The sequence below is a fragment of the Rasamsonia emersonii genome (assembly GCF_000968595.1).
Source record: "Rasamsonia emersonii CBS 393.64 chromosome Unknown ctg1118621760252, whole genome shotgun sequence".
Lineage (NCBI taxonomy): Eukaryota > Fungi > Ascomycota > Eurotiomycetes > Eurotiales > Trichocomaceae > Rasamsonia > Rasamsonia emersonii.
Genome location: NW_013563127.1, coordinates 37,094 through 55,572, shown reverse-complemented (window position 1 = coordinate 55,572; position 18,479 = coordinate 37,094). Strand labels below are relative to the sequence as shown.

Genomic DNA, 18,479 nt, shown 5'->3' with positions numbered 1-18,479 from the left:
AGTTCGTAAAGCCTGCGTGTGCGGATATCCGGCCTAATTAAACCAGCATTATCACTATTACAGGTAGCTGGTGACAATACAATAAGGAACTACCTACCTACATAGGTAGGCTACCTTTTATGAACATCGGCCTCATAGCATAATTAATTTCCTGCTTTCTTGCTTCCTAGCTGCGTAAATGTCTAAGACACCAGGTCTCGTCTTTATCAAAATCTCTCCCATCTATTATTGATCATGACCCCGTCCAAGCAGGATCAGGTAGCCGTCTGAACACGGCGACGAATTTCGGCCCGTTGTTCCGGGTGACTTTCTTCCCTTCTTCCGTCTCTTCTTTCATGACTCGCACGCATTCGTCTTTCTCCAGCTCCTCGTTCGGGACGCGCTCCCATAGTTCCCGAACACCTCGTACGCCTGCTTCATACTCCTCCTCTTCCTCCTCCTCTGCTTCTGCCTCGGTTTTCTCTGTCTCTGCCTTTTCTTCTTTTGTTCCCTCCTCCGTTGTTGTTGTTGTTGTTGTTGTTGTTGTTGTTGTTGTTGTTGTTGTTGTTGTTGTTGTTGTCGTTGTCACCTTCTCACCAAAATGCCTCAATATCCAATGATGGTATTCTTCGACATCGGTGATGGTGTACAAAAGCCCTCCGGGCCGCAGCACGTATGCATACTCGGCATTCAGGCTCGACGAGATGATGCGCGCCTTGTGCTTGCGCGCCTTGAAGTGCGGGTCAGGGAAGCAGATGAAGATCTTGGACAGCTGGTGTCGGGCGAAAAAATTGGGGAGGAACTTCATCGTGTTGGCCCGGAGAGCGGAGATGTTCTGGTACCCGCCAGGAACGGCAGCGGATGGTGATACTGAGGCGTTTCTGTCTGGTATCGAAGGAGCGCCTTCAGGTGTAGAAGCGCTATCTGCCTGATTCGATGAAGATGAAGGAGACCCTTCTGACGGTGCAGCAGGTGTACCTGACGTGGATGCGCTAGAAATAGATACTCCTCTTGCCTTTTGCTGCTGGGCGCGGAGGGCGTGGATGCGCGTGCGAAGATAATCTAGGACTTGGGTGCGGATTTCCATGCCTGGAATCCAAGATTGGTCAACATTTCAAGATCTTTTTTTTCTTTCCCCGACATCTTGACGAGACTCACCGATCATCAAGGTATCCGGCATCAGCGGAGCGAGTCCAACCAACAACCCGCCAAACCCGCATCCTATATCAACCACCTCCACATCCTTGACGAGTTTCCGTGCGCCACCAAGGTTCGTCTTTGTCGGGTCAGGATCGACAAAAGCAGGGAAATGCGACGCCCAATCCATATGCGCGGGGCTGAGAGGACTGTCCAGGCTGTCAGCTTCCTCGATACGCATCTGGTGCGAATTCGTAGGAACATACTAGTCCAATTGATGGTCCGAAAAAGGATTCGCATGTGCACGCTGCCGGTAATACCTCTTCTTGGGCATCTTGACCTCCCCGTCGGCGTTCTGCGCTTCCTGCTGCGCTTTGCGGTACTCCTCCCGCTTCTGGCGTTTGCTGGGAGGGGGCGCCATGATGGAGACTCCGTATAATTGCAAGTACCTGCGTTGAGAGGAGAGATAGACTCTAGGCCTGAGGAGGAGTGTAAACATAAATGTGCAGCACAAGCTGCCTAGGCAGTAGGTAGGCGGAGGAGGAGTTGAGGTCGGGAAGGGAACATTTTTTTTCTTTTACGGTAGGAGGCTAAAATAATAAGCTTAACCCTTCAGAAGCATGCGACAGTAGCCGCGTGCATACAACCCGCGTATATATCAGCGATTACGAGATCCTTTTGTCTACGATTTATGAATATTTATCTAGATAACAACTATTTTGTTTAACTGCAGTTTCAAGAGAAGGTTGACATTCTGCAATGCACTTTCGTTACTAACTATTTGTAATGGTCTCGGCGGCAATCGGGGCCTCCGCTATCTCCTTATCCGCCCGCATGACGCTTCCAACCAAGCAATCTGTACCGACAAGCCTACAAACGGAACGATTGCAACACTGGTTACCCTGTTATACGGAGTACTTATTTCTATAACATATCACATATAGAGGAATCGGTCGTCACTTGAAGCTTTTCAATTGGCCAACGGAATCACTACTCTCCCTGGAGTTCTCGCCCCGCGGGGCATATCGGACCGCGAACTCACCCCACCTCGTCCTCCGACGCCTGAACTGATCCATTCCTCCTCGCAGCGTCATACCGACATTCGAAACACATTTTTGGATTTGAGCGGAGGGGAGGAAAGACAGATAACATGACATCCTCACCGAATTCGTTCCTGTCGGCGCCCACTCCTGCCGGCAGCGTGTTAACACCTGCCAACACCACCTCCTCCAGAGACCCTTCCATAAGGACAGCAGCAACAAATACAATATCAACAAATACATCTACATCGACTTCGAATCCTACTGCTGGCACAACAGCAGAACCGAGCACGACGAAAAAACAAACAACGACACCGACAGGATTCACCTTCCCCGGCGCTTACAACTGGCCGCCGTTCTTCACACTGCAACCCAACGCCTCGACACGCCTCTCGCAGCTGCGGAAATGGTCGTCGCTCATCCAGGCCTGGTGTCGACACCACCGGATCTTCCGGCTCTCGCTCGTCGATGCCGTCGAGACGCCGCTGTTCCACAACACCGAGCTGCGGAAGCGCATCGGTCTCAGCGACGCGCGCACGATCGTGGACTGGATGACGAAGAGTGAAGAGGAAGGTGGTGGCGGGAGGAGGGCTGAATGGGTGCCTCCTAAGGGATCAGGAGACAGCGGGGGTGCAGGCGCCATTGATGCGAAAACCGTGGCGTGGATCTGGTGGAGGAGGCCGGAGGAATGGGCGATGTTGATAGCAGATTGGGTGGGTTCTAATCACGTCCTGCGACTATGGAAAGAGATCTAACACTTTCTTCCGGTCTAGGTTGAAGAAACCGGCCAGAAGAATACCGTTCTGACGCTGTACGAATTGATGCATGGCGAGGCCACCGCCTCACAAGGTATGACAAGCGCACCTTCGTTAAGAGTGACAACTGGCCCAGCTCGATCTGCATATACGACTTCTGGCTGACCAACATCTTCAGAATTCCATGGCATGGATCCAGATGTGTTGCTCAAGTCCCTGAATGTCCTGGTCAAACGTGGCAAGGCCCAGGTCTTCGGGAACGAGGATCAGCAGGGTGTCAAGTTTTACTAGGACTCAGGAAATCCAGACTGAAATGTGCGGTATTCAATATGCCATGCTTTGATTGGGTATTTCAACAATGACTACACTCCAAATCGACGCCAAATAAAATGAACAGCCATAACCGTGGACACCCTCTCCCAATCTAACGAATAAATCATGAGCCAATCCCTGACCACCGACAGCATTTACACAGTTTTGCAATTCCCAATCCATCCTTCTATCCGTTGGTCACGCTCTGCTCATTCAACTCATATTCATCCTTCCAACGGATCTCCTGTGACATGGCAATATCTAGAAGCCAGTTCACATTCACAATCCGGGGCACCTTCCCAACGTCCTGCACCATCTGACGGAATCGAGGCCACAACTTGACCTGCTCGGGTGCCACGCCACTGAGAAGGTACACTTCGTTTTTCTCAGGGTAATTCCCTTCGTCCTCTTCGTCGTCAGTGTTCGTCCGAGGGCGAGATTCGTTCATCGAGACCCGCCCGCGGAACAGCGTACATTCCCCTCCATTCGCCTCAACGATGGATTTGAACGCATCGAATCCCCCACGGATCGTCTCCACACAGCACACCCGATAGCCCCGCAGGAGCTTATTCTTGTTTTCCTGGGCTCTGGCACGCGATTCCTCTAGAGAGAAATCGAATTTCTTCTCAGCAGCTTTGTCGACAAGCGGAAAGTCTGCTGGGTCAAGCAGTTGGTTCTTGGCAAGACACTGGGTCACAAATTCGTCATTGACGATGACAGGAGCATATGCCAAGGCATTGACGAACTTTGGTGTACGTAGGATAGAGGGAGCGGCGAGATGAGTGCATTTTTTGGCATCTTGAACGACTGAGATACCCAATTCACGGAGTTGTCGCTGGTAGATATTAGTTAAAAAAAAGAGCCATCATAACAATCCGAAATGATACAACAAACCTTGTCTGCATCCTCCTTCTTCAGATTACCAACCCATTTCTGGTACCCAGTTATGAGTAAGTGGATCGTCACTGGAGGCTTGGCCTTCTTCTGCCGTTTCGCCTCGGCCTTGTCGTCCATCTCACTCGCGTCTTGAGGTTCGGTTGATCTCCGCTTCTTGCTATTTGGAATAACCAAGTCCTCGTCATTTTTCCGTCGGCCGCCATAAATGACTCCGCCAACCCGCCTCTTTTCCTTTTCGTATAATGCAATGTCAGGAGCGATTTCCTGAAGCCGAGCTGCTGCAGCTTCCTTTGACTTCCGACTACCGGTGGTGGATGGCGTGTCATTCTCCTTTCCGTCCGCCGCAAATCGTGCAGCAGCTGGCGTCTTCACCTCTACCACCGCTGACACTTTGCGGGACGTGTTGCTAGTTGGTGCAGCGGGCTCCTCCGAAGCAGGAGTGGCTTTGGCTGACTGCTTGACAGTTTTGGGCTTAGATGGATTCACGGAGACATTGTCGGATCCGGCTGCGACATTCTGGTACTTCTGCTGCATCACTCTTGTTTCTTCACGAGGATTATCTGCCGGGAAGAAAAGTTCTTCAAGCACTGTTTTGTCCAGCTCGGTCTGGCCAACCACCTCCCCGAGATTGGTCCGCCGGGGAAAGTGTGTATAGCGCGGGTCAGAGACCGGCTGTAGCTTCCATTTTGCGTAACTCTCCTCCAGCCACAGGTGGTTGACCACGCACAGACCCCATTCCTTGGCTGCAGTGCACTTCTCACTGTTACCGTGAGCGGTCACAAGGTGGGTGTTGTCCTGCTTTAGAGTCTTGGTGCACTCAGCGCCTGTAGCCACAATGAGGTTTTCAAGATAAGCTCGCGCTTCGCCAGCGTAGTTGGATAGACTGATCTTGAGGCCCTTAAACCCGGGAATCCCAGTGCGAGAGATTGGATAATGCAGTAGCCGACGCAGCGGGGATGTCCACGTATTATGCGTGATGAGGTGATAGAGCCAGGATAAATTGCCAACATCCTTGTTCCACCTTGAAGCCATTCGGTACTCGACACCCTCCCGATAACGACAGATGAACATATCTGCCTTCTTCAGGTCTTTGGTGACCACACCTCCCCCTTGTCGAATGAGATCTTCAATGGAAGCGAGCAGATGCGATCCAATGCCCAGGTCTGACGAAAGCATGATGTGTTTTCCCTCAAAGACATTCAAGACCCGAGTGCTGTGAGGCGACTTAGCCGGCGTCGGCAAACCAGTGGGCTCTGGGGTGGAAGCCCCTTTGATATCTTTATTGTCGGGGGTGCGAATGGGCGCGTCTGGTCCAGCATGGAGGATCTCAGGATGAGGAAGGGTGTAAGGGCGCTCGTCAATCCTCCTTCCGAGTTTCAGACAATCGTCGAACCTTGAAGGGAAAAAAGGAGTTAGACACATAATGGAATTGTAAATTGAAGAGGGTTTCTAAGCATCCATACCAATGCGGTAACACTATCTTAGTATTCAACTTCTTCGCCAGAACCATTTTTGCCTTGTCTGATTCCACGCTTAGATCTACCAGATGTGTCACCTGTGAAGTAACCTTTGGGGAGTAAAGACCGCCCATGGCCAAAACGCCGCCGATGATCGCATCCTTATCGCCTTCGGGGATATCGCCGCAGGTGACGACCACATCGCTGAAAAACAGTCTCGGATCCGGGCTGTATTGGCGCGGATTGGCCAGTTTCCCCCTGGAGATCGAGACGTGCAGCCATTGGGGCTTCACGACGGGGATCAGGGCGTCACAGGCATTTTGGTATGCGGGAAAGTCGGAAGTGGACGAGATGATATGAGTGAATTCGTGGATCGGAGGGAAGGTCGAGGGCGGTTCATGAATGATGATCTCGCCGCCGTGTTGCTTGATCAAGACAGCCAACTAAACATGCAAGCAGGATCAATATACGTCCAGGAGAGAAGCTGAAGTGAATTCGCAGCGCACCTGTTTTGCGGCGTCTTCGTCCAAATCCTTGGAGCAGACGATACAGATCTTGCACTGCCCCAAAAGCTGGGATTCGGCCATGGTGGATCAGCGATCGAACCGATCTCCCCGGACTGGGAAGACCAGCGAAGTGGCTCGTCCTGTGATTTCTCGGTCTTCAATGATGCCGCTGCGTGAAATATTTAAGCTAGTGGCACAGAAGACGTCGAAGAGAGGGGCAGTTTATTGTTGGGACTGGGAGTGGCCGTCGACATTGGCTGCGTCTGATCTGATTTGATTTCCGAGTAATTGTCCGACGCGCGGGTGCACGTCCACGCGGGACGCGCTGCGGAACGCCCTGTCACGTGATGCCATCGGATTTTAGAGACGGAGAATAATATGACCCAGGCCAGCACTCCCTCAACTGAAAGCAGCAAGTGGAATAATCCCTTCCTGTGCAAGTGTGAAGTGAAGAAGGAATGAAAATAAGTACATATTTTCCTTTAATCTCCTACGAAAATAGGAACAGGTCGCAATTATACGTAAATATACGTCTGTGACTGTAGGCAAAAGCCCCTCTGATTGGCTCGGCCCGCGGACGACCTCAGGCCTCGGCTCATCTTTGCCCCAGACTGCAGCCGCGGGACGCAGCTAGTTGATCTGGGGATGCTTGATTGGATTTATCGGTAGTTAAACCACTGTCATTAGTCCTCTCGCAGTTCAGAATATACGGGGCGTCATACGAATATTCTCTTGTGAGAAATAGAAAGCAAATCCCGCAATCTGTCAAGCTTACCATCGGCGGCCTCTCATTATATATATCAAAGTGCTTTAACAAGAGAGCGAAAGAGACAGAAGAGAGAGCACTGGGATCAGAAACAACCCTTTCCAATCCAGGCAGATTACAGTATGTCATCATCCACGAGCGGACCTTTCCACATCGTGGAACATGTGGTCCCAGGCCAGTATATCAGGGAGTACCCGCAGGCGACATCCACCTCGCAGGAGGAGACGCTCTACCTGGCCGTGAAGCAATACATCCCCCTCGACAACCAGAATCCGCAACCTGGCGATGTGACCATCATCGCTGCTCACGCGAATGGGTTTCCCAAGGTATGGAACGCCCGACAGTAACCAATGACTTGATATCAGATCCTGCTACATCTCATTTCAATGACTGCGCTTGCTTTCGAGTGGACTAGCCACATATTGACATATGTGTGCACATAGGAACTGTATGAACCATTATGGGAAGATCTGTACGCCCGGTCAAAGAGCCAAGGGTTCCGAATCCGAAGCATCTGGATGGCAGATGTCGCGCACCAGGGGCAAAGCGGAGTGATCAACGAGAACACCCTTGGCAATGACCGTAAGTCTTACCCTCATGATTCCACGGTCATGGTATTGTGTGAACTAAGTGTCTCTCTTCAATGCAGCCAGCTGGTTCGACCATCCCCGGGATCTTCTCCATCTCATCAATCTGAAGCGCCATGAGATGCCTCGTCCGCTCGTAGGAATCGGACACAGCTTCGGCGGTGCACATCTGTTCGTCTCGACTGACCCCGGTCGCTTATTGTTGATAACTGACTTGAATGTCAAAAAACAGAGTGGCTCTTTCTCTAATGCACCCTCGCCTCTTTCACAGCCTGGTCCTCCTAGATCCAGTCATCCAACGCCAGTCCACGCAAGAACCCGCCAGTGGCGACAGATTTGTCCCTCTGAACACCATCCTCTCCACCCATCGGCGAGACATCTGGCCTTCGCGCAAGGCCGCAGCAGAGAGCTTCAAAAGGAGTCCCTTCTACCAGACCTGGAACCCACGGGTGCTCGAGCGCTGGGTGCAATACGGCCTCCGGGAGCTCCCAACAGCCATCCACCGGCTGGACCAGAACCAAACCGCTGGTAACAATAATGGTGATGATACTGCCGATCGGCCAGTCACCCTCACGACAACGCGCCACCAGGAAGTCTTCACCTTCTCCCGGCCGAACTACGACTACGACCCGGTCAAGAACCGGCCGGCCAACACCTGGACCCATCCGGACCTGGACCCGAACGGCCCCAATGCCTACCCGTTCTACCGACCTGAACCCCTGCGTCTCTTCCACCAGCTGCCACACCTACGACCCAGCGTGCTGTACATCTTCGGCGGGAAATCCAACATGTGCACGCCAGAGATGTGCAACGACAAGCTCAGCACGACGGGCACGGGCGTCGGGGGCAGCGGCGGCGTGGCAGCGGGTCGCGTGCGGTCCGTACTTTTCAAAGACAAAGGCCATCTGCTGGCGCAGGAGGCAGTGACGGAGTGCGCTGACGCGACGGCCGAGTTTCTGGCCACGGAGCTGCGACGCTGGAAGGCCGAAGAAGACGCATTCCAGGCGCAATGGAGCAAGAAATCCAAACGCGAAAAAGTCACTGTAGACGAGCGGTGGATGGCAGAGGTTGGCCCGCCGCCAGCGAGGCCAGGCAGAAATAACAATAACGGCAGTTCAAAATCTAAGCTTTGATGCGGACAAAGAAGGCGAACAGAATAGAATAGATGATATGAGGTGACATGTACATAATAACCTGAGTACATACGTAGTCCACGTTCTTCGACCTCTCTGTCAGTTATGCATATTTCTTCTTTATTCGATTCTATCTCGTGTTGGTAAAGGCAGACAGGCCCACGCTGCAGCAGTAAACCCCCGAGAAGATGTAAGTCTCGAACACGAACAAGAAGAGAAAAATACAAAAAAAGGGGCCTTATCTGCGTCAACCGACCTAGTAGTACTAACACGAAATAAAGAATACAAGCATAATGAAAACGTCTATCGATAACCGTCCTCGCGTGTCCGCGCTGAAACCAAAATGGAAATATAGCTGATCATAACAAGAAAAACAAAAAGCACCCCCCAGACGCCTTCTACGGCGTCAACTCAATTTAGCAGGGGATTTTTGTGTTGCCGGCCACAAGTTCTCTCCCAGATTTCAATTTGTCTTTCCCATGCTAGCAAGGTTATACGTTTTATAAAACTCAAAACAACAAGAGATGTCAAGAATCGCACATTCAGCGAGTGTTCTTGTGGGCCGAACCATTGCTGTGTTCACTGGCTGGCGTCTTGCGTACCATTTCGGGGAAATGCCAGAAATGAGGCCATACCAGCTGGTACTCATCCTGACGCTTGTTCAGGCAATGCCGGAGCCAGATGCCCCAAATGATATATAGATAAGCTCCAATGCCAGTCATGAGATGCCTGGAAAGGAAGTTAGAAGTGCAAGACTGCAATGAAAAAAAGATTAGACCAGACATACCACCATCCATGGCCCTCGAGGAACAGACCCCACGGGAGTCCGATGTTCCTCCGCCAGCGTCGCAAATTCGTGCAGTACTTATTGTCCAGACTCCAGATGAAGAAGCCGCCGAGGAACATGCTCAGGCCGTAGACGACCATGAACCACATGGTCCCGAGAGTCTTTAAATCCCGCTCATTCTCATGCTGCTGCTGTTCTCTGGTAGGCACCGGCAGCCCCTTCTTCTCCCGGGCGACACGGTCCTCCTCTCGGGATTTGCGCCACCTGGGGCGCAGCCTCACTTCCATGGTATACATACTGCGGAGAACCACGACGGTGGTCAAGAGCGCATAGGCGTTCTGATGAAAGGCAGGATCTTGTAAATAGTGATAGTAGGCCGTGATAAAGACCGCCAGGCCGGTAAGAGCGATGGCGAGGAGGAGCCGCACTCCCGGTGGTCTCGCGTAGGAGAAGGAGGCGTAGCACATCAGACATGTCGTATAGATCATGGAGAGCTCGTCCACCAACTGCATGGGATCTGGATTCAGCAACGCGAGTTTAGCAACCAATTCCACGACTAAAATCTCCCCACCAACAAGGCAGGCGTACAGGAAACGATCAGAGAGACAAAGACTTGCATTTCAGGGTTGAGTGGAACAGGAAGCTGCCGGTGCCGACGAGCAGATACCCGAAGAAGGCGATCTGGAAGATCGTGTCATGTCCATGCTTCCGGCAGTTCAAGACTCCTTTCACGCCAAGAAACAGGAACAAGAGATTGGTGAGGGTATTGACGATCTCTGCGGAATAGATGGTGGCATAATAGTCCTGTGAGGGGTGCCGCACCCGCATCAGCACTGTCGATGGCCGCAGGCAGCACAATCCACGGAATCCCTACCTCTTCGCACCAATTCAGAGTCGAAGTCACAGGGCTCCAATACCCATCCCTGGACGGCGGATAAGGAATGAATGGAAGATAAGGCCACTGCGGCATGACGAAGGGTAAGTAAGGCTGGAAAAAAAAATGGCGGAGCTCCAAGATCTAGGACGAGATCGTGGGCATCCCCAAAACAAATGAAGGAAGAGACAGCAAGATAAATAAAGCGAAAGAGAGACGACAGCAAAGAACGGAGAGGTGGAGAAGAGAAAAGTGGGCTGGTTGCAAGACGAAGGAAGAAAGTCACTTAGTCACCAGGACCCTTGCGCCTACAGCCGTGACGTAGATGGAAGCAGGAAGCTCGCCGGAGGTACGGCACTAGGCAGGCAGGTCACTACTGCCGCTGTAGCAATAATGCTCAATGCTCAACGTGGCCGGCCTGAGGCCGCTCGTGCCAATAAGAATAGCAACAATTCAGACAGCCAACGGCAGGCTCGGGAAGAGGCGCGCAACTGGCGTCGCGGGGATCGATTGGCTGTGGACCGGCATTCCGGGCGCTGCCGGAGAGCTACACGGCTATAAACCTACCCAGGCATGGCTGGAAACAAACAAGACCCCATCAAATTGATGTATTTGATTGCTGGTCAGATGTCACCATGACCAGTGCATGTCGATGCGCTCTGGGTTCGGTTGGGATTCTAGAGTTCCCGATGTAATTTGTGCCTAGGTACAGACGTACGCTGCTTCATTAGGCCATGTCCAGGCCAGAGTCCAGGCTCGAAGTCGACGCCAAAGATAGACGGTTCGGCTGCCGGAAGCCAACCGGTTTTAGGGAGGATCCTCCCTTAGGCTCCATCCGGCTAGGGGCCTAAATACTTCCCTAACCCTAAGCCCTGTGTCCTGCGACTGGGCTCCGGGAAAGCTCGGCCTGGGCGGTGATCGATAAGCCGGCAGGACACATCATATATCATACCCAAGTCCCTAGCTATAGTTACTGCTCATAGTCCTGTTGAGTCCTTTGGACATCTATTCAGCGTTGAGCCGTTATGCACGACTGCTGGCTCACGCGCCATTGCGAGCGCCACTGAAAGGGAAATCTTCAGGCTGGTGGGGTTGCGACCGCCTCCCCTCACTAGTACGAATGGCTTAGCTCTCTCCCTGGTCAACTACCCAACTCCGTGGTCTTGCTATTATTATCGCAGTCAGTCCCTATAACTAACCGTCAAAATGTCCATCCCCAACGAGGCCCTGCAGAAAGTGAGTCCCTGCGTTGGACGAAACGAGTGTCGTGCGTCATTCGCGGTGGCTAACCCGGCATTCGCCTCAATAATAGATCGTGCAGGAGATCGAGACGCGCGCGGTCACTGCCCAGCAGCAGATCAACCTCGTCAAGGCCCAGATTTCCTCAAAGCAGCGCGATGCGCGACTCGTACAGCTGACGGCCAATGAGATCGGCTCATTGCCAAAGGACACCAACGTCTACGAGGGCGTTGGTAAAATGTGCGTCTCGCGTTTCCCCCGCATCTGACTTTGGGAGGATTTTTTTTGCACCTGTTCAAGGGACTGACGCTTGAATTTTTTTTTCCAGGTTTGTGGCCACGCCTATCCCCGTGATCGACAAGCGTCTATCAGCCGAGAGAGACGAGTTGAAATCCGATATCAGCAACCTGGAGAAGAAGCTGCAGTACCTCGAGACGACCCACAAGAACAGCCGAGAGAACATTGAGCAGATCCTCAGGTCAGGAACGAGGGCGTAATTTCGTTCCGTTCTGAAGTTTATGGGGAGGACGAATAGGATTCAGTCAGTTTAATAAACTGGCTCGCGAACCGTTTGGGGTCCTACGCAAGCAGTTGCAGCGGAGGGAACCATCTGACATAACAAAGATACCCAACCAAACAAAGAAACAAGAAAATACTATTCTCTAATTTTTTTTCTTTTACATCCACGATGAAGATTCATTGGGGAGATGGCTCATGATCATGGGATCTCACATGACCTGGTCACTGAAGGGTCCGGACTGGGACTCAACCTCACCTGAACTGCCATAGACTCACCCGGACTTTTTCCGCCGAATTTCAATATGGGGCTCTGTCAACTCTCGTGCAATGAGAAGCTACCTGCCGAGAATCTACGTGGGACTTGGATGATCCAGCAATATGGTAACTTCTGACATGGCTCTGGGGACCCCGGATTGGGGCTGACACCAGCCTCATCCGGACTCATGAGCCTAACCTCACCTGACTTGCTATAGACTCACCCGGACTTTTTCTGCCAAATTTCAATACGGGACTCTGTTAGCTCTCGTGCAATGAGAAGCTACCTGCCAAGATTCAATATGGGTCTTGATGTCCCAGTAGCACGGTAGCTTCCCACATGGCTCTCTAGTGACCCCAGAGTTGGGCTCATCCGGACTCACTCATTCACTCGGCACCTGTGCTCATGAGGTGGTCTCCTGCTGGCTTCATCCTCGTTATCTGACCTCGACACGGAATGTGATGAGAATAGAAAATGTGACGAGCAAGCGTTGCTGGATATATGGAAAGCATATGGTGACAAGCAACGGGAACGATTCACTGATGATTCGTCTGTATTTCAATCGTTCAGGTGTACATACTTTTGCATTGAGCGAATGAAATTTATCACCCTATAGCCATTCAAATATAAGGAGAGTACTCGTGACTACGAGTTTTCATATCTATATCTACCTCTCTAAGAGACAGCTCAGATACTGAAAAGTATATCTTGCAACCGAAGCAAAAGCTATCTATCTAACTGGTAATATTTCCTTTTCTACGGTCTATTTTCGCAGATTCGATACGAGTCCCCGCACTGATTTGGCAATTGCATGACGGCCGTCCCACACAGGGTAGATCACCACAGCAAACAGGGCAAAGAATTGCCAGATGATGGCGACCGTCGTCCACCCGGTGAAGAAGGAGCGCGTAAAGATGTAGTCGCGGTAGAGCGGCATGGGCCACACGACGAACGTGATCAGGACGATGAAGATCAAGACCCCTACAGCGATGTGGAGCCATTTGCGCAGATATCTCAGTGTTGCCTCGTCAAATGGGTGCACGACATGATCCAAAGAGCCTGTTGTTGCTGCTGCGTTGTTGGTTTTCGTGACTCGTCGGGTCCTTGGTTCCTGGTGCGCCGCCTTTTCTGCTCTTTCCCCTTTCTCAGTTTGTGCTTCATTCAAGACTACAACGCTCTGTGAGGAATGCGGCGTCTCTGATTCGGCTGGAGTCGAGATCTCGGTTTCCGACTCGTCCTCGACCAGGTTAATCCGTAGGAACTCCCGCCAGTCAAAGGTTTGCGGTCGGATGTACGAGATGATCACGGAATACAGAATCGGGGAGAAAAGAGAACCAACACTGCCGTACAGCGACGGCGCCTGCGCAGATGTGGTGTCGATAGAGATCTTCCCGTAAAGGGAATATGCCGTGCCCAGCCAGATGGAGACCCCTGTTATCAAACCGAGGATGGGGGACACAATGGCTGCTAACCGGGTCTGGCCGGACCAGAAGAGCGTCATCATCAGTGGGAAGATTCCCGGACAGGTGAGGATGGGTGAGAAGTAATTGATCCAGTTCATGTTCGCCCCGCCGTAGTTCAGAGCGAGAGCGAACCCGGCTATGAAGATCCCATGGAAAACGACACCCAGATGGCTGACCCGGACAACTTGCCGATCGGTGGCTTTCGGGTTGATGTACGTCCGGTACACATCGAAGGAAATGATACTGCTAACGGCAATCATGGATGACGAGACCGTGCTCGTCACGGCCATAAAAAGAAGTAACAGTATCCCTACAGTGGCGCCATTTCCCAGAAGCGCCTTGACCGTATAGGGCATAACCATTCCCGAATTAATCTCGGACGCATTAAGAGACTTTGGGTAAGTGGGAAAGATAGGCAGATCGTTGACCACTCTCGCGCTGAGACCGATGACGGTCCCCAAGCCCCAGGGGACCGCAAAGATAGCCAAAGCCGCGAGATCGTAACCAGGAACGGTCGAATGTACTTCAGACGCAAATGACTTTTGCCAGAATGCGGTATCCTGAGATTGTCAGTCTATTCCATTCACAGACGCTTTATCGAAGTACCAACCATCGTGACTAAGGCAAGATTGCCAAATTTCAGAATAAGACCAAACATCATCGCCCCTTTGGATTTAAAGGTCAGGAGAGAACCAGCGTAATTTCCATCGATGTAGTAAGTCCCCGCCTTGGCCATCAGCTTATCGTACAGGCCGTGCAAGCCGCCGATATGTTCGTTGGCGAGAACCGAAAGAGTGAAGTAGATAATCAGGATCAGAGCAATCGTGGTGTGAAGGAAGTCTGTGAGGAAAGTGGCTTTCAATCCTCCTACAGCGGTATAGAGCACGACTGGAGATTCAAAATATTAGGAATATTTCTTCCCGGCAAACAATGAAGAGAATTGCATGTAACGTACCTCCAAAAGGTAGGAGAATCGTTGCAGCTGCCAGATGCATGCCCGTGATGCCCGTGACCAACTGAGATCCGGCCAGAATCATGCTCGAACATCCGAAGATATTGTTAATCAAATTCAGAACCGTGAAGACAAAATGCCCCAGATTGCCATAACGCCTGCGAATGATCTCGAGGGAGGTATGAGCATAAGGCACCCGGATCTTCGCCAGCACACCCAGGACGGCCATCAGAGCGATCTGGAACGACAGACCAACACCCCACCACATGGGCACCGCGATCCCATATTCGTAACAGTATACACACGCGAACACCGTCTCGTTAATCCACATCCAGGAGGAGAACACAGCCGAGCAGGTAAGGCCGGTGCCGACGGAACGATTGGCGACCATAAACATTTCCGATTTGCCCGAGTCTTCCATCAAATACAGCTTCTGTATCTTGACTGCCGCCAGAATGATCAGCGCGAACAAAATTCCCAGACCGATGATCATTCCATAGCCGGTCCCTTGAGAAAGGAGGCTGATGCCGTCACCAACGTCAACCATTTTGATCGTTCCTCTCCCCTTGGGGCCAGGAAAGACGATGGATATACGTCGGTGTACTTGTCCGGTCCAGGCCTCTTGCAAAAGGACAATTTTGGATCAAAGAGCTTCCAGAGCCCTTTTGGGAACGAGGAATGATTGCGATGGACGTTATCATTATATGTCCCGGCAAGCATGTCGGCTCTTCATCCGAGCCCAATTCTTTCTGAGAGTGCTGCAAAGAATCCATGATAACTCCGATTGGAGACACAGGACACGCGATATCGACCGTCTGGTATATTGAGATTCAGAGCCTTATCTCCTTCCTTTTCGGCCTTTAGCGGTCTGCTGTTGTCTCCAATTATAGGGAAAGTTGGGCTCCATGCGCATGGTGTCATTGTGGATCCTGATCGAGTGTCTTGTGTGCTAGTCACTGCCGACCTACACCGGCAAGAAAGAAAATGTTAGCAACTCAGCAGCAAATGGAGTGTTGAAATGGTGGTAAGTGACGGGCACGGATGGCGTGCTTCGAGGTCGAAATGATAGAATGTGGAGAGCCATTAGACTTAAGTAATCACGGAGGTAATCCGAGATACCCTGACTTGGATGCCCTGCGTTGTTGATATTAATATTAATGAAAGGCACAGGCATGTCCATAAAGCTAAGATACAGTTCAAAATCCCGATAGTTCTGGTTGGTTGCAACCCCTCTGAGGGAAGCAGGTGACGCAGATCCTTCCAGGAAGGAGCTAGTCGTCATCACGTCATTCATCGCACTTTCCATCTACAGATAGACAAATCTCCAACGATTGCTTCTTTCTTCATTCGGAATACGGAGTACGAGTATAACTATCCGGACTTACAATTGGTCTCTTCCTTAACTCGACCATACGGAGTACGATATGGTTATAGTAATTGTATTGAATAAGCCTTGATGTCTGGATATTGGTGAAGAATAAGCCTCGTACAAAAAATTCCCTAAAAACTTTGGTATGCCATAAAGAATAGCAACATCTCACAGCGCTACCATTTTCTTAAATCTATTGTTTACAAGAGCGGCTGCTGGTAGATCTCAAATTTATGACTCGTTTCGGTATACAGAGCATAATTTAAGGTGCTGCGGAACCGGCCCGCCTTCCGTAGTTTTAGCCTTCAAGGTACCAGACCGCTGGAGCCAATATCAATTTGGCCTACGTACGTTAAGCTCGAAGGAATGATGCATGCAGAACGTTCAAGTTATTGCTGGCTATACAATCTTTAAAATAATCCCAGTAACTCGTTAGAACTCTACATAATGACAAACGAGTCCCAATTTTGGACCATGTTAGATGAGCTCTGTCTTGAACAAATTTATACCCAGGGGTAGACCTTCCAAGTTACTGTCATGCCATAACAGAGACTGACTATGATGTATTCAGAGGGAGGAAAGAAGCCAACAGGATCCCTCTTACGGTAGCTGAATCTAAAACCGTATGGTTGAAGATTTTATTACGCATAAATTATTCATATTTATTTGTACGATTCTCTTGGAAACTGGTCCAGAAATGATATCTGGGACTTTGTACTTAGTAATAATATAGGAGAATCTAGTTAAGCTTGTCTTCCGCGGAGTCTGCTTCCTGTAAACAGTTTCTTGCAGTCAGCAAACAGTAGCCCTAAGTAGGGGTGAGAGAGGTTTAATTTGACGATAATCAACCCCCATCTTGCTCCAAAGCTGAACAAGTCTGTTTTCGAAGTCAATCCATTCCTTCTGCTCTTCCGTCAATCTGTCTGGATAGAAGGTCTGTGCTTGGTCAAAGTCGAGCCAGATGACCCTTTCATTTGGGTCGTCTTTGATGACCATCATATTTCAGGGATGGGGTCACTATGCTCGACTAGAGCTTTGTGAATTTCTCTAATGCCGGTAATAAAATCCTCCATGCTTTTTTGGCATAGTTAGGCATCTCGTGGAGCATCTCCATGTTGGGGATATATTCAAGAAGAATGGCGCTGGGCCGGTTCTGGTCGTGTAGAAACATCTTCAGCTCAGGGTCGATATGTTCTATGGTTCCATAGAATTGGTCTTGGCCTGTTGTAAGTGTTGATCGCATACTTGACAGGCCTTTTGCAGATGGAATGGCCCAGTACAGTTTCTGGCGAATTGTTGCGGAATGGAGACGCTTTTGGAGATACCTTTGTCACTCGAGCACCTTTCGTTTTCTGTACAGGATCGCTTCGCCAGTATCACTGGCGTCTTCTATGCTAGCAGGATCTTGTTTGATCTCCGTGTGGAGACTTTTTTTTTTCTAGGGCGTGCTATTGTTGACAGTGCTGGATTATTGGATATTTTGTGTCGAACAGTCGAGGATAGGGGCGAAAAAGAGTTTGTTAGATAGAGTGCTATCGACCTGAGCATCAATTCTGGAAATAGTAACTGAAGTTGTATCCTTGTCTCACTAGACGACTCTAGGCGCTTATCTGCCACGTTCTGTTGGACATCGTAATCAGTGGGCCGCAAAAACCTCATTTCTTGCAGAGAAGAGTTCGCTTAATTGTCTCATGTCTGGAAGTAATAGCACAAAAGGAATCGTGATGAATGCGTGTTCTGTCTTCTGGAGTGATCGTCAGAACAATTCCTTGTTGTTATTGGCAGCTACCTGCAGCCGCGTCGCGCAGGTTAGATGGCAGTAGCCTACTCGCCTCATTTGATGACTCCACACAGGCAGTTTGATTAAGCTGGGGAGAATATCGTTCTTGGATGCGGCGCCTAACCTTGGAAGCCGCCTGCGCCTTCTGTTCATCTTAATCGCTTCTGCCGCCAATAGAATGAGAACACAAAAACCGGGACTGTTCCATTTTGTAGACGCAACATGCTGTACCTATTATTGGTGACTCTACCTACTCCACTTGGAGGGGTAAACTGTACGCCCTGTCGTCATAGTCTCCTGTGTCAGTCCGATGGGGAATAGAGAAGACGGCAAAGCGTTTGACCTCGCACAGCAGGCGATTGTGATTGGAAGGATTTGCCTGTGGAAATAATCGACGCAGGCTGTGCGTTTGGCAGTCTTGAGGCCCGACCTGCGAGTGGCACAGGACGCAGAGCATCGCGAGGGGGCTGGCCCGACGACGATCAATCAGCCCAACCGCGGAGCCGCTTCAGGTTCCGATCTGTTACCACGACTGGAAGGCTACAGAGGATACACAGTACGGTTCACAGCAATGGCAGCAGAAGCTCTTGGGCGATCTATCTACTAGCCTGTTTCATACGGAGTGCAGTCAAGCAGGCATGGCCCCCTGATCAGGCTGAGCAGGCAAGTCG

At 50.9% G+C, this 18,479-nt stretch overlaps 8 protein-coding genes across 8 annotated transcripts; 4 read left to right on the top strand and 4 right to left on the bottom strand.

Moving 5' to 3' along the window:
• Positions 1–232: 232 nt before the first annotated feature.
• Positions 233–1,537, bottom strand: T310_5175 (Methyltransferase-like protein 1; the record flags this gene model as incomplete). The annotated part of the gene is made up of 3 exons (XM_013471970.1): positions 233–1,068; positions 1,138–1,325; positions 1,437–1,537. 3 exons carry the CDS (start codon positions 1,535–1,537, stop codon positions 233–235), a joined length of 1,125 nt encoding a protein of 374 aa, XP_013327424.1.
• Positions 1,538–2,266: 729 nt separating this feature from the next.
• On the top strand, positions 2,267–3,202 carry T310_5174 (ESCRT-II complex component (Vps25); the record flags this gene model as incomplete). The annotated part of the gene is made up of 3 exons (XM_013471969.1): positions 2,267–2,869; positions 2,930–3,005; positions 3,090–3,202. 3 exons carry the CDS (start codon positions 2,267–2,269, stop codon positions 3,200–3,202), a joined length of 792 nt encoding a protein of 263 aa, XP_013327423.1.
• Positions 3,203–3,410: 208 nt separating this feature from the next.
• Positions 3,411–6,164, bottom strand: T310_5173 (DNA repair protein Rtt107; the record flags this gene model as incomplete). The annotated part of the gene is made up of 4 exons (XM_013471968.1): positions 3,411–4,058; positions 4,118–5,513; positions 5,584–6,020; positions 6,084–6,164. The coding sequence occupies 4 exons, from the start codon at positions 6,162–6,164 to the stop codon at positions 3,411–3,413; spliced, it is 2,562 nt and encodes an 853-aa protein (XP_013327422.1).
• Positions 6,165–6,971: 807 nt separating this feature from the next.
• T310_5172 (Toxin biosynthesis protein) lies at positions 6,972–8,569 on the top strand (the record flags this gene model as incomplete). Its single annotated transcript, XM_013471967.1, has 4 exons — positions 6,972–7,175; positions 7,293–7,431; positions 7,499–7,607; positions 7,669–8,569. 4 exons carry the CDS (start codon positions 6,972–6,974, stop codon positions 8,567–8,569), a joined length of 1,353 nt encoding a protein of 450 aa, XP_013327421.1.
• A 416-nt stretch (positions 8,570–8,985) lies between these two features.
• Positions 8,986–9,505, bottom strand: T310_5171 (alkaline phytoceramidase; the record flags this gene model as incomplete). The annotated part of the gene is made up of 3 exons (XM_013471966.1): positions 8,986–9,051; positions 9,172–9,298; positions 9,357–9,505. The coding sequence occupies 3 exons, from the start codon at positions 9,503–9,505 to the stop codon at positions 8,986–8,988; spliced, it is 342 nt and encodes a 113-aa protein (XP_013327420.1).
• An 819-nt stretch (positions 9,506–10,324) lies between these two features.
• Positions 10,325–10,791, top strand: T310_5170 (uncharacterized protein; the record flags this gene model as incomplete). Its single annotated transcript, XM_013471965.1, has 2 exons — positions 10,325–10,334; positions 10,454–10,791. 2 exons carry the CDS (start codon positions 10,325–10,327, stop codon positions 10,789–10,791), a joined length of 348 nt encoding a protein of 115 aa, XP_013327419.1.
• Positions 10,792–11,436: 645 nt separating this feature from the next.
• T310_5169 (uncharacterized protein) lies at positions 11,437–11,966 on the top strand (the record flags this gene model as incomplete). The annotated part of the gene is made up of 3 exons (XM_013471964.1): positions 11,437–11,466; positions 11,543–11,709; positions 11,798–11,966. The coding sequence occupies 3 exons, from the start codon at positions 11,437–11,439 to the stop codon at positions 11,964–11,966; spliced, it is 366 nt and encodes a 121-aa protein (XP_013327418.1).
• A 1,041-nt stretch (positions 11,967–13,007) lies between these two features.
• T310_5168 (SSS family solute:Na+ symporter) lies at positions 13,008–15,206 on the bottom strand (the record flags this gene model as incomplete). Its single annotated transcript, XM_013471963.1, has 3 exons — positions 13,008–14,267; positions 14,318–14,595; positions 14,663–15,206. 3 exons carry the CDS (start codon positions 15,204–15,206, stop codon positions 13,008–13,010), a joined length of 2,082 nt encoding a protein of 693 aa, XP_013327417.1.
• Between the last annotated feature and the right edge of the window lie 3,273 nt (positions 15,207–18,479).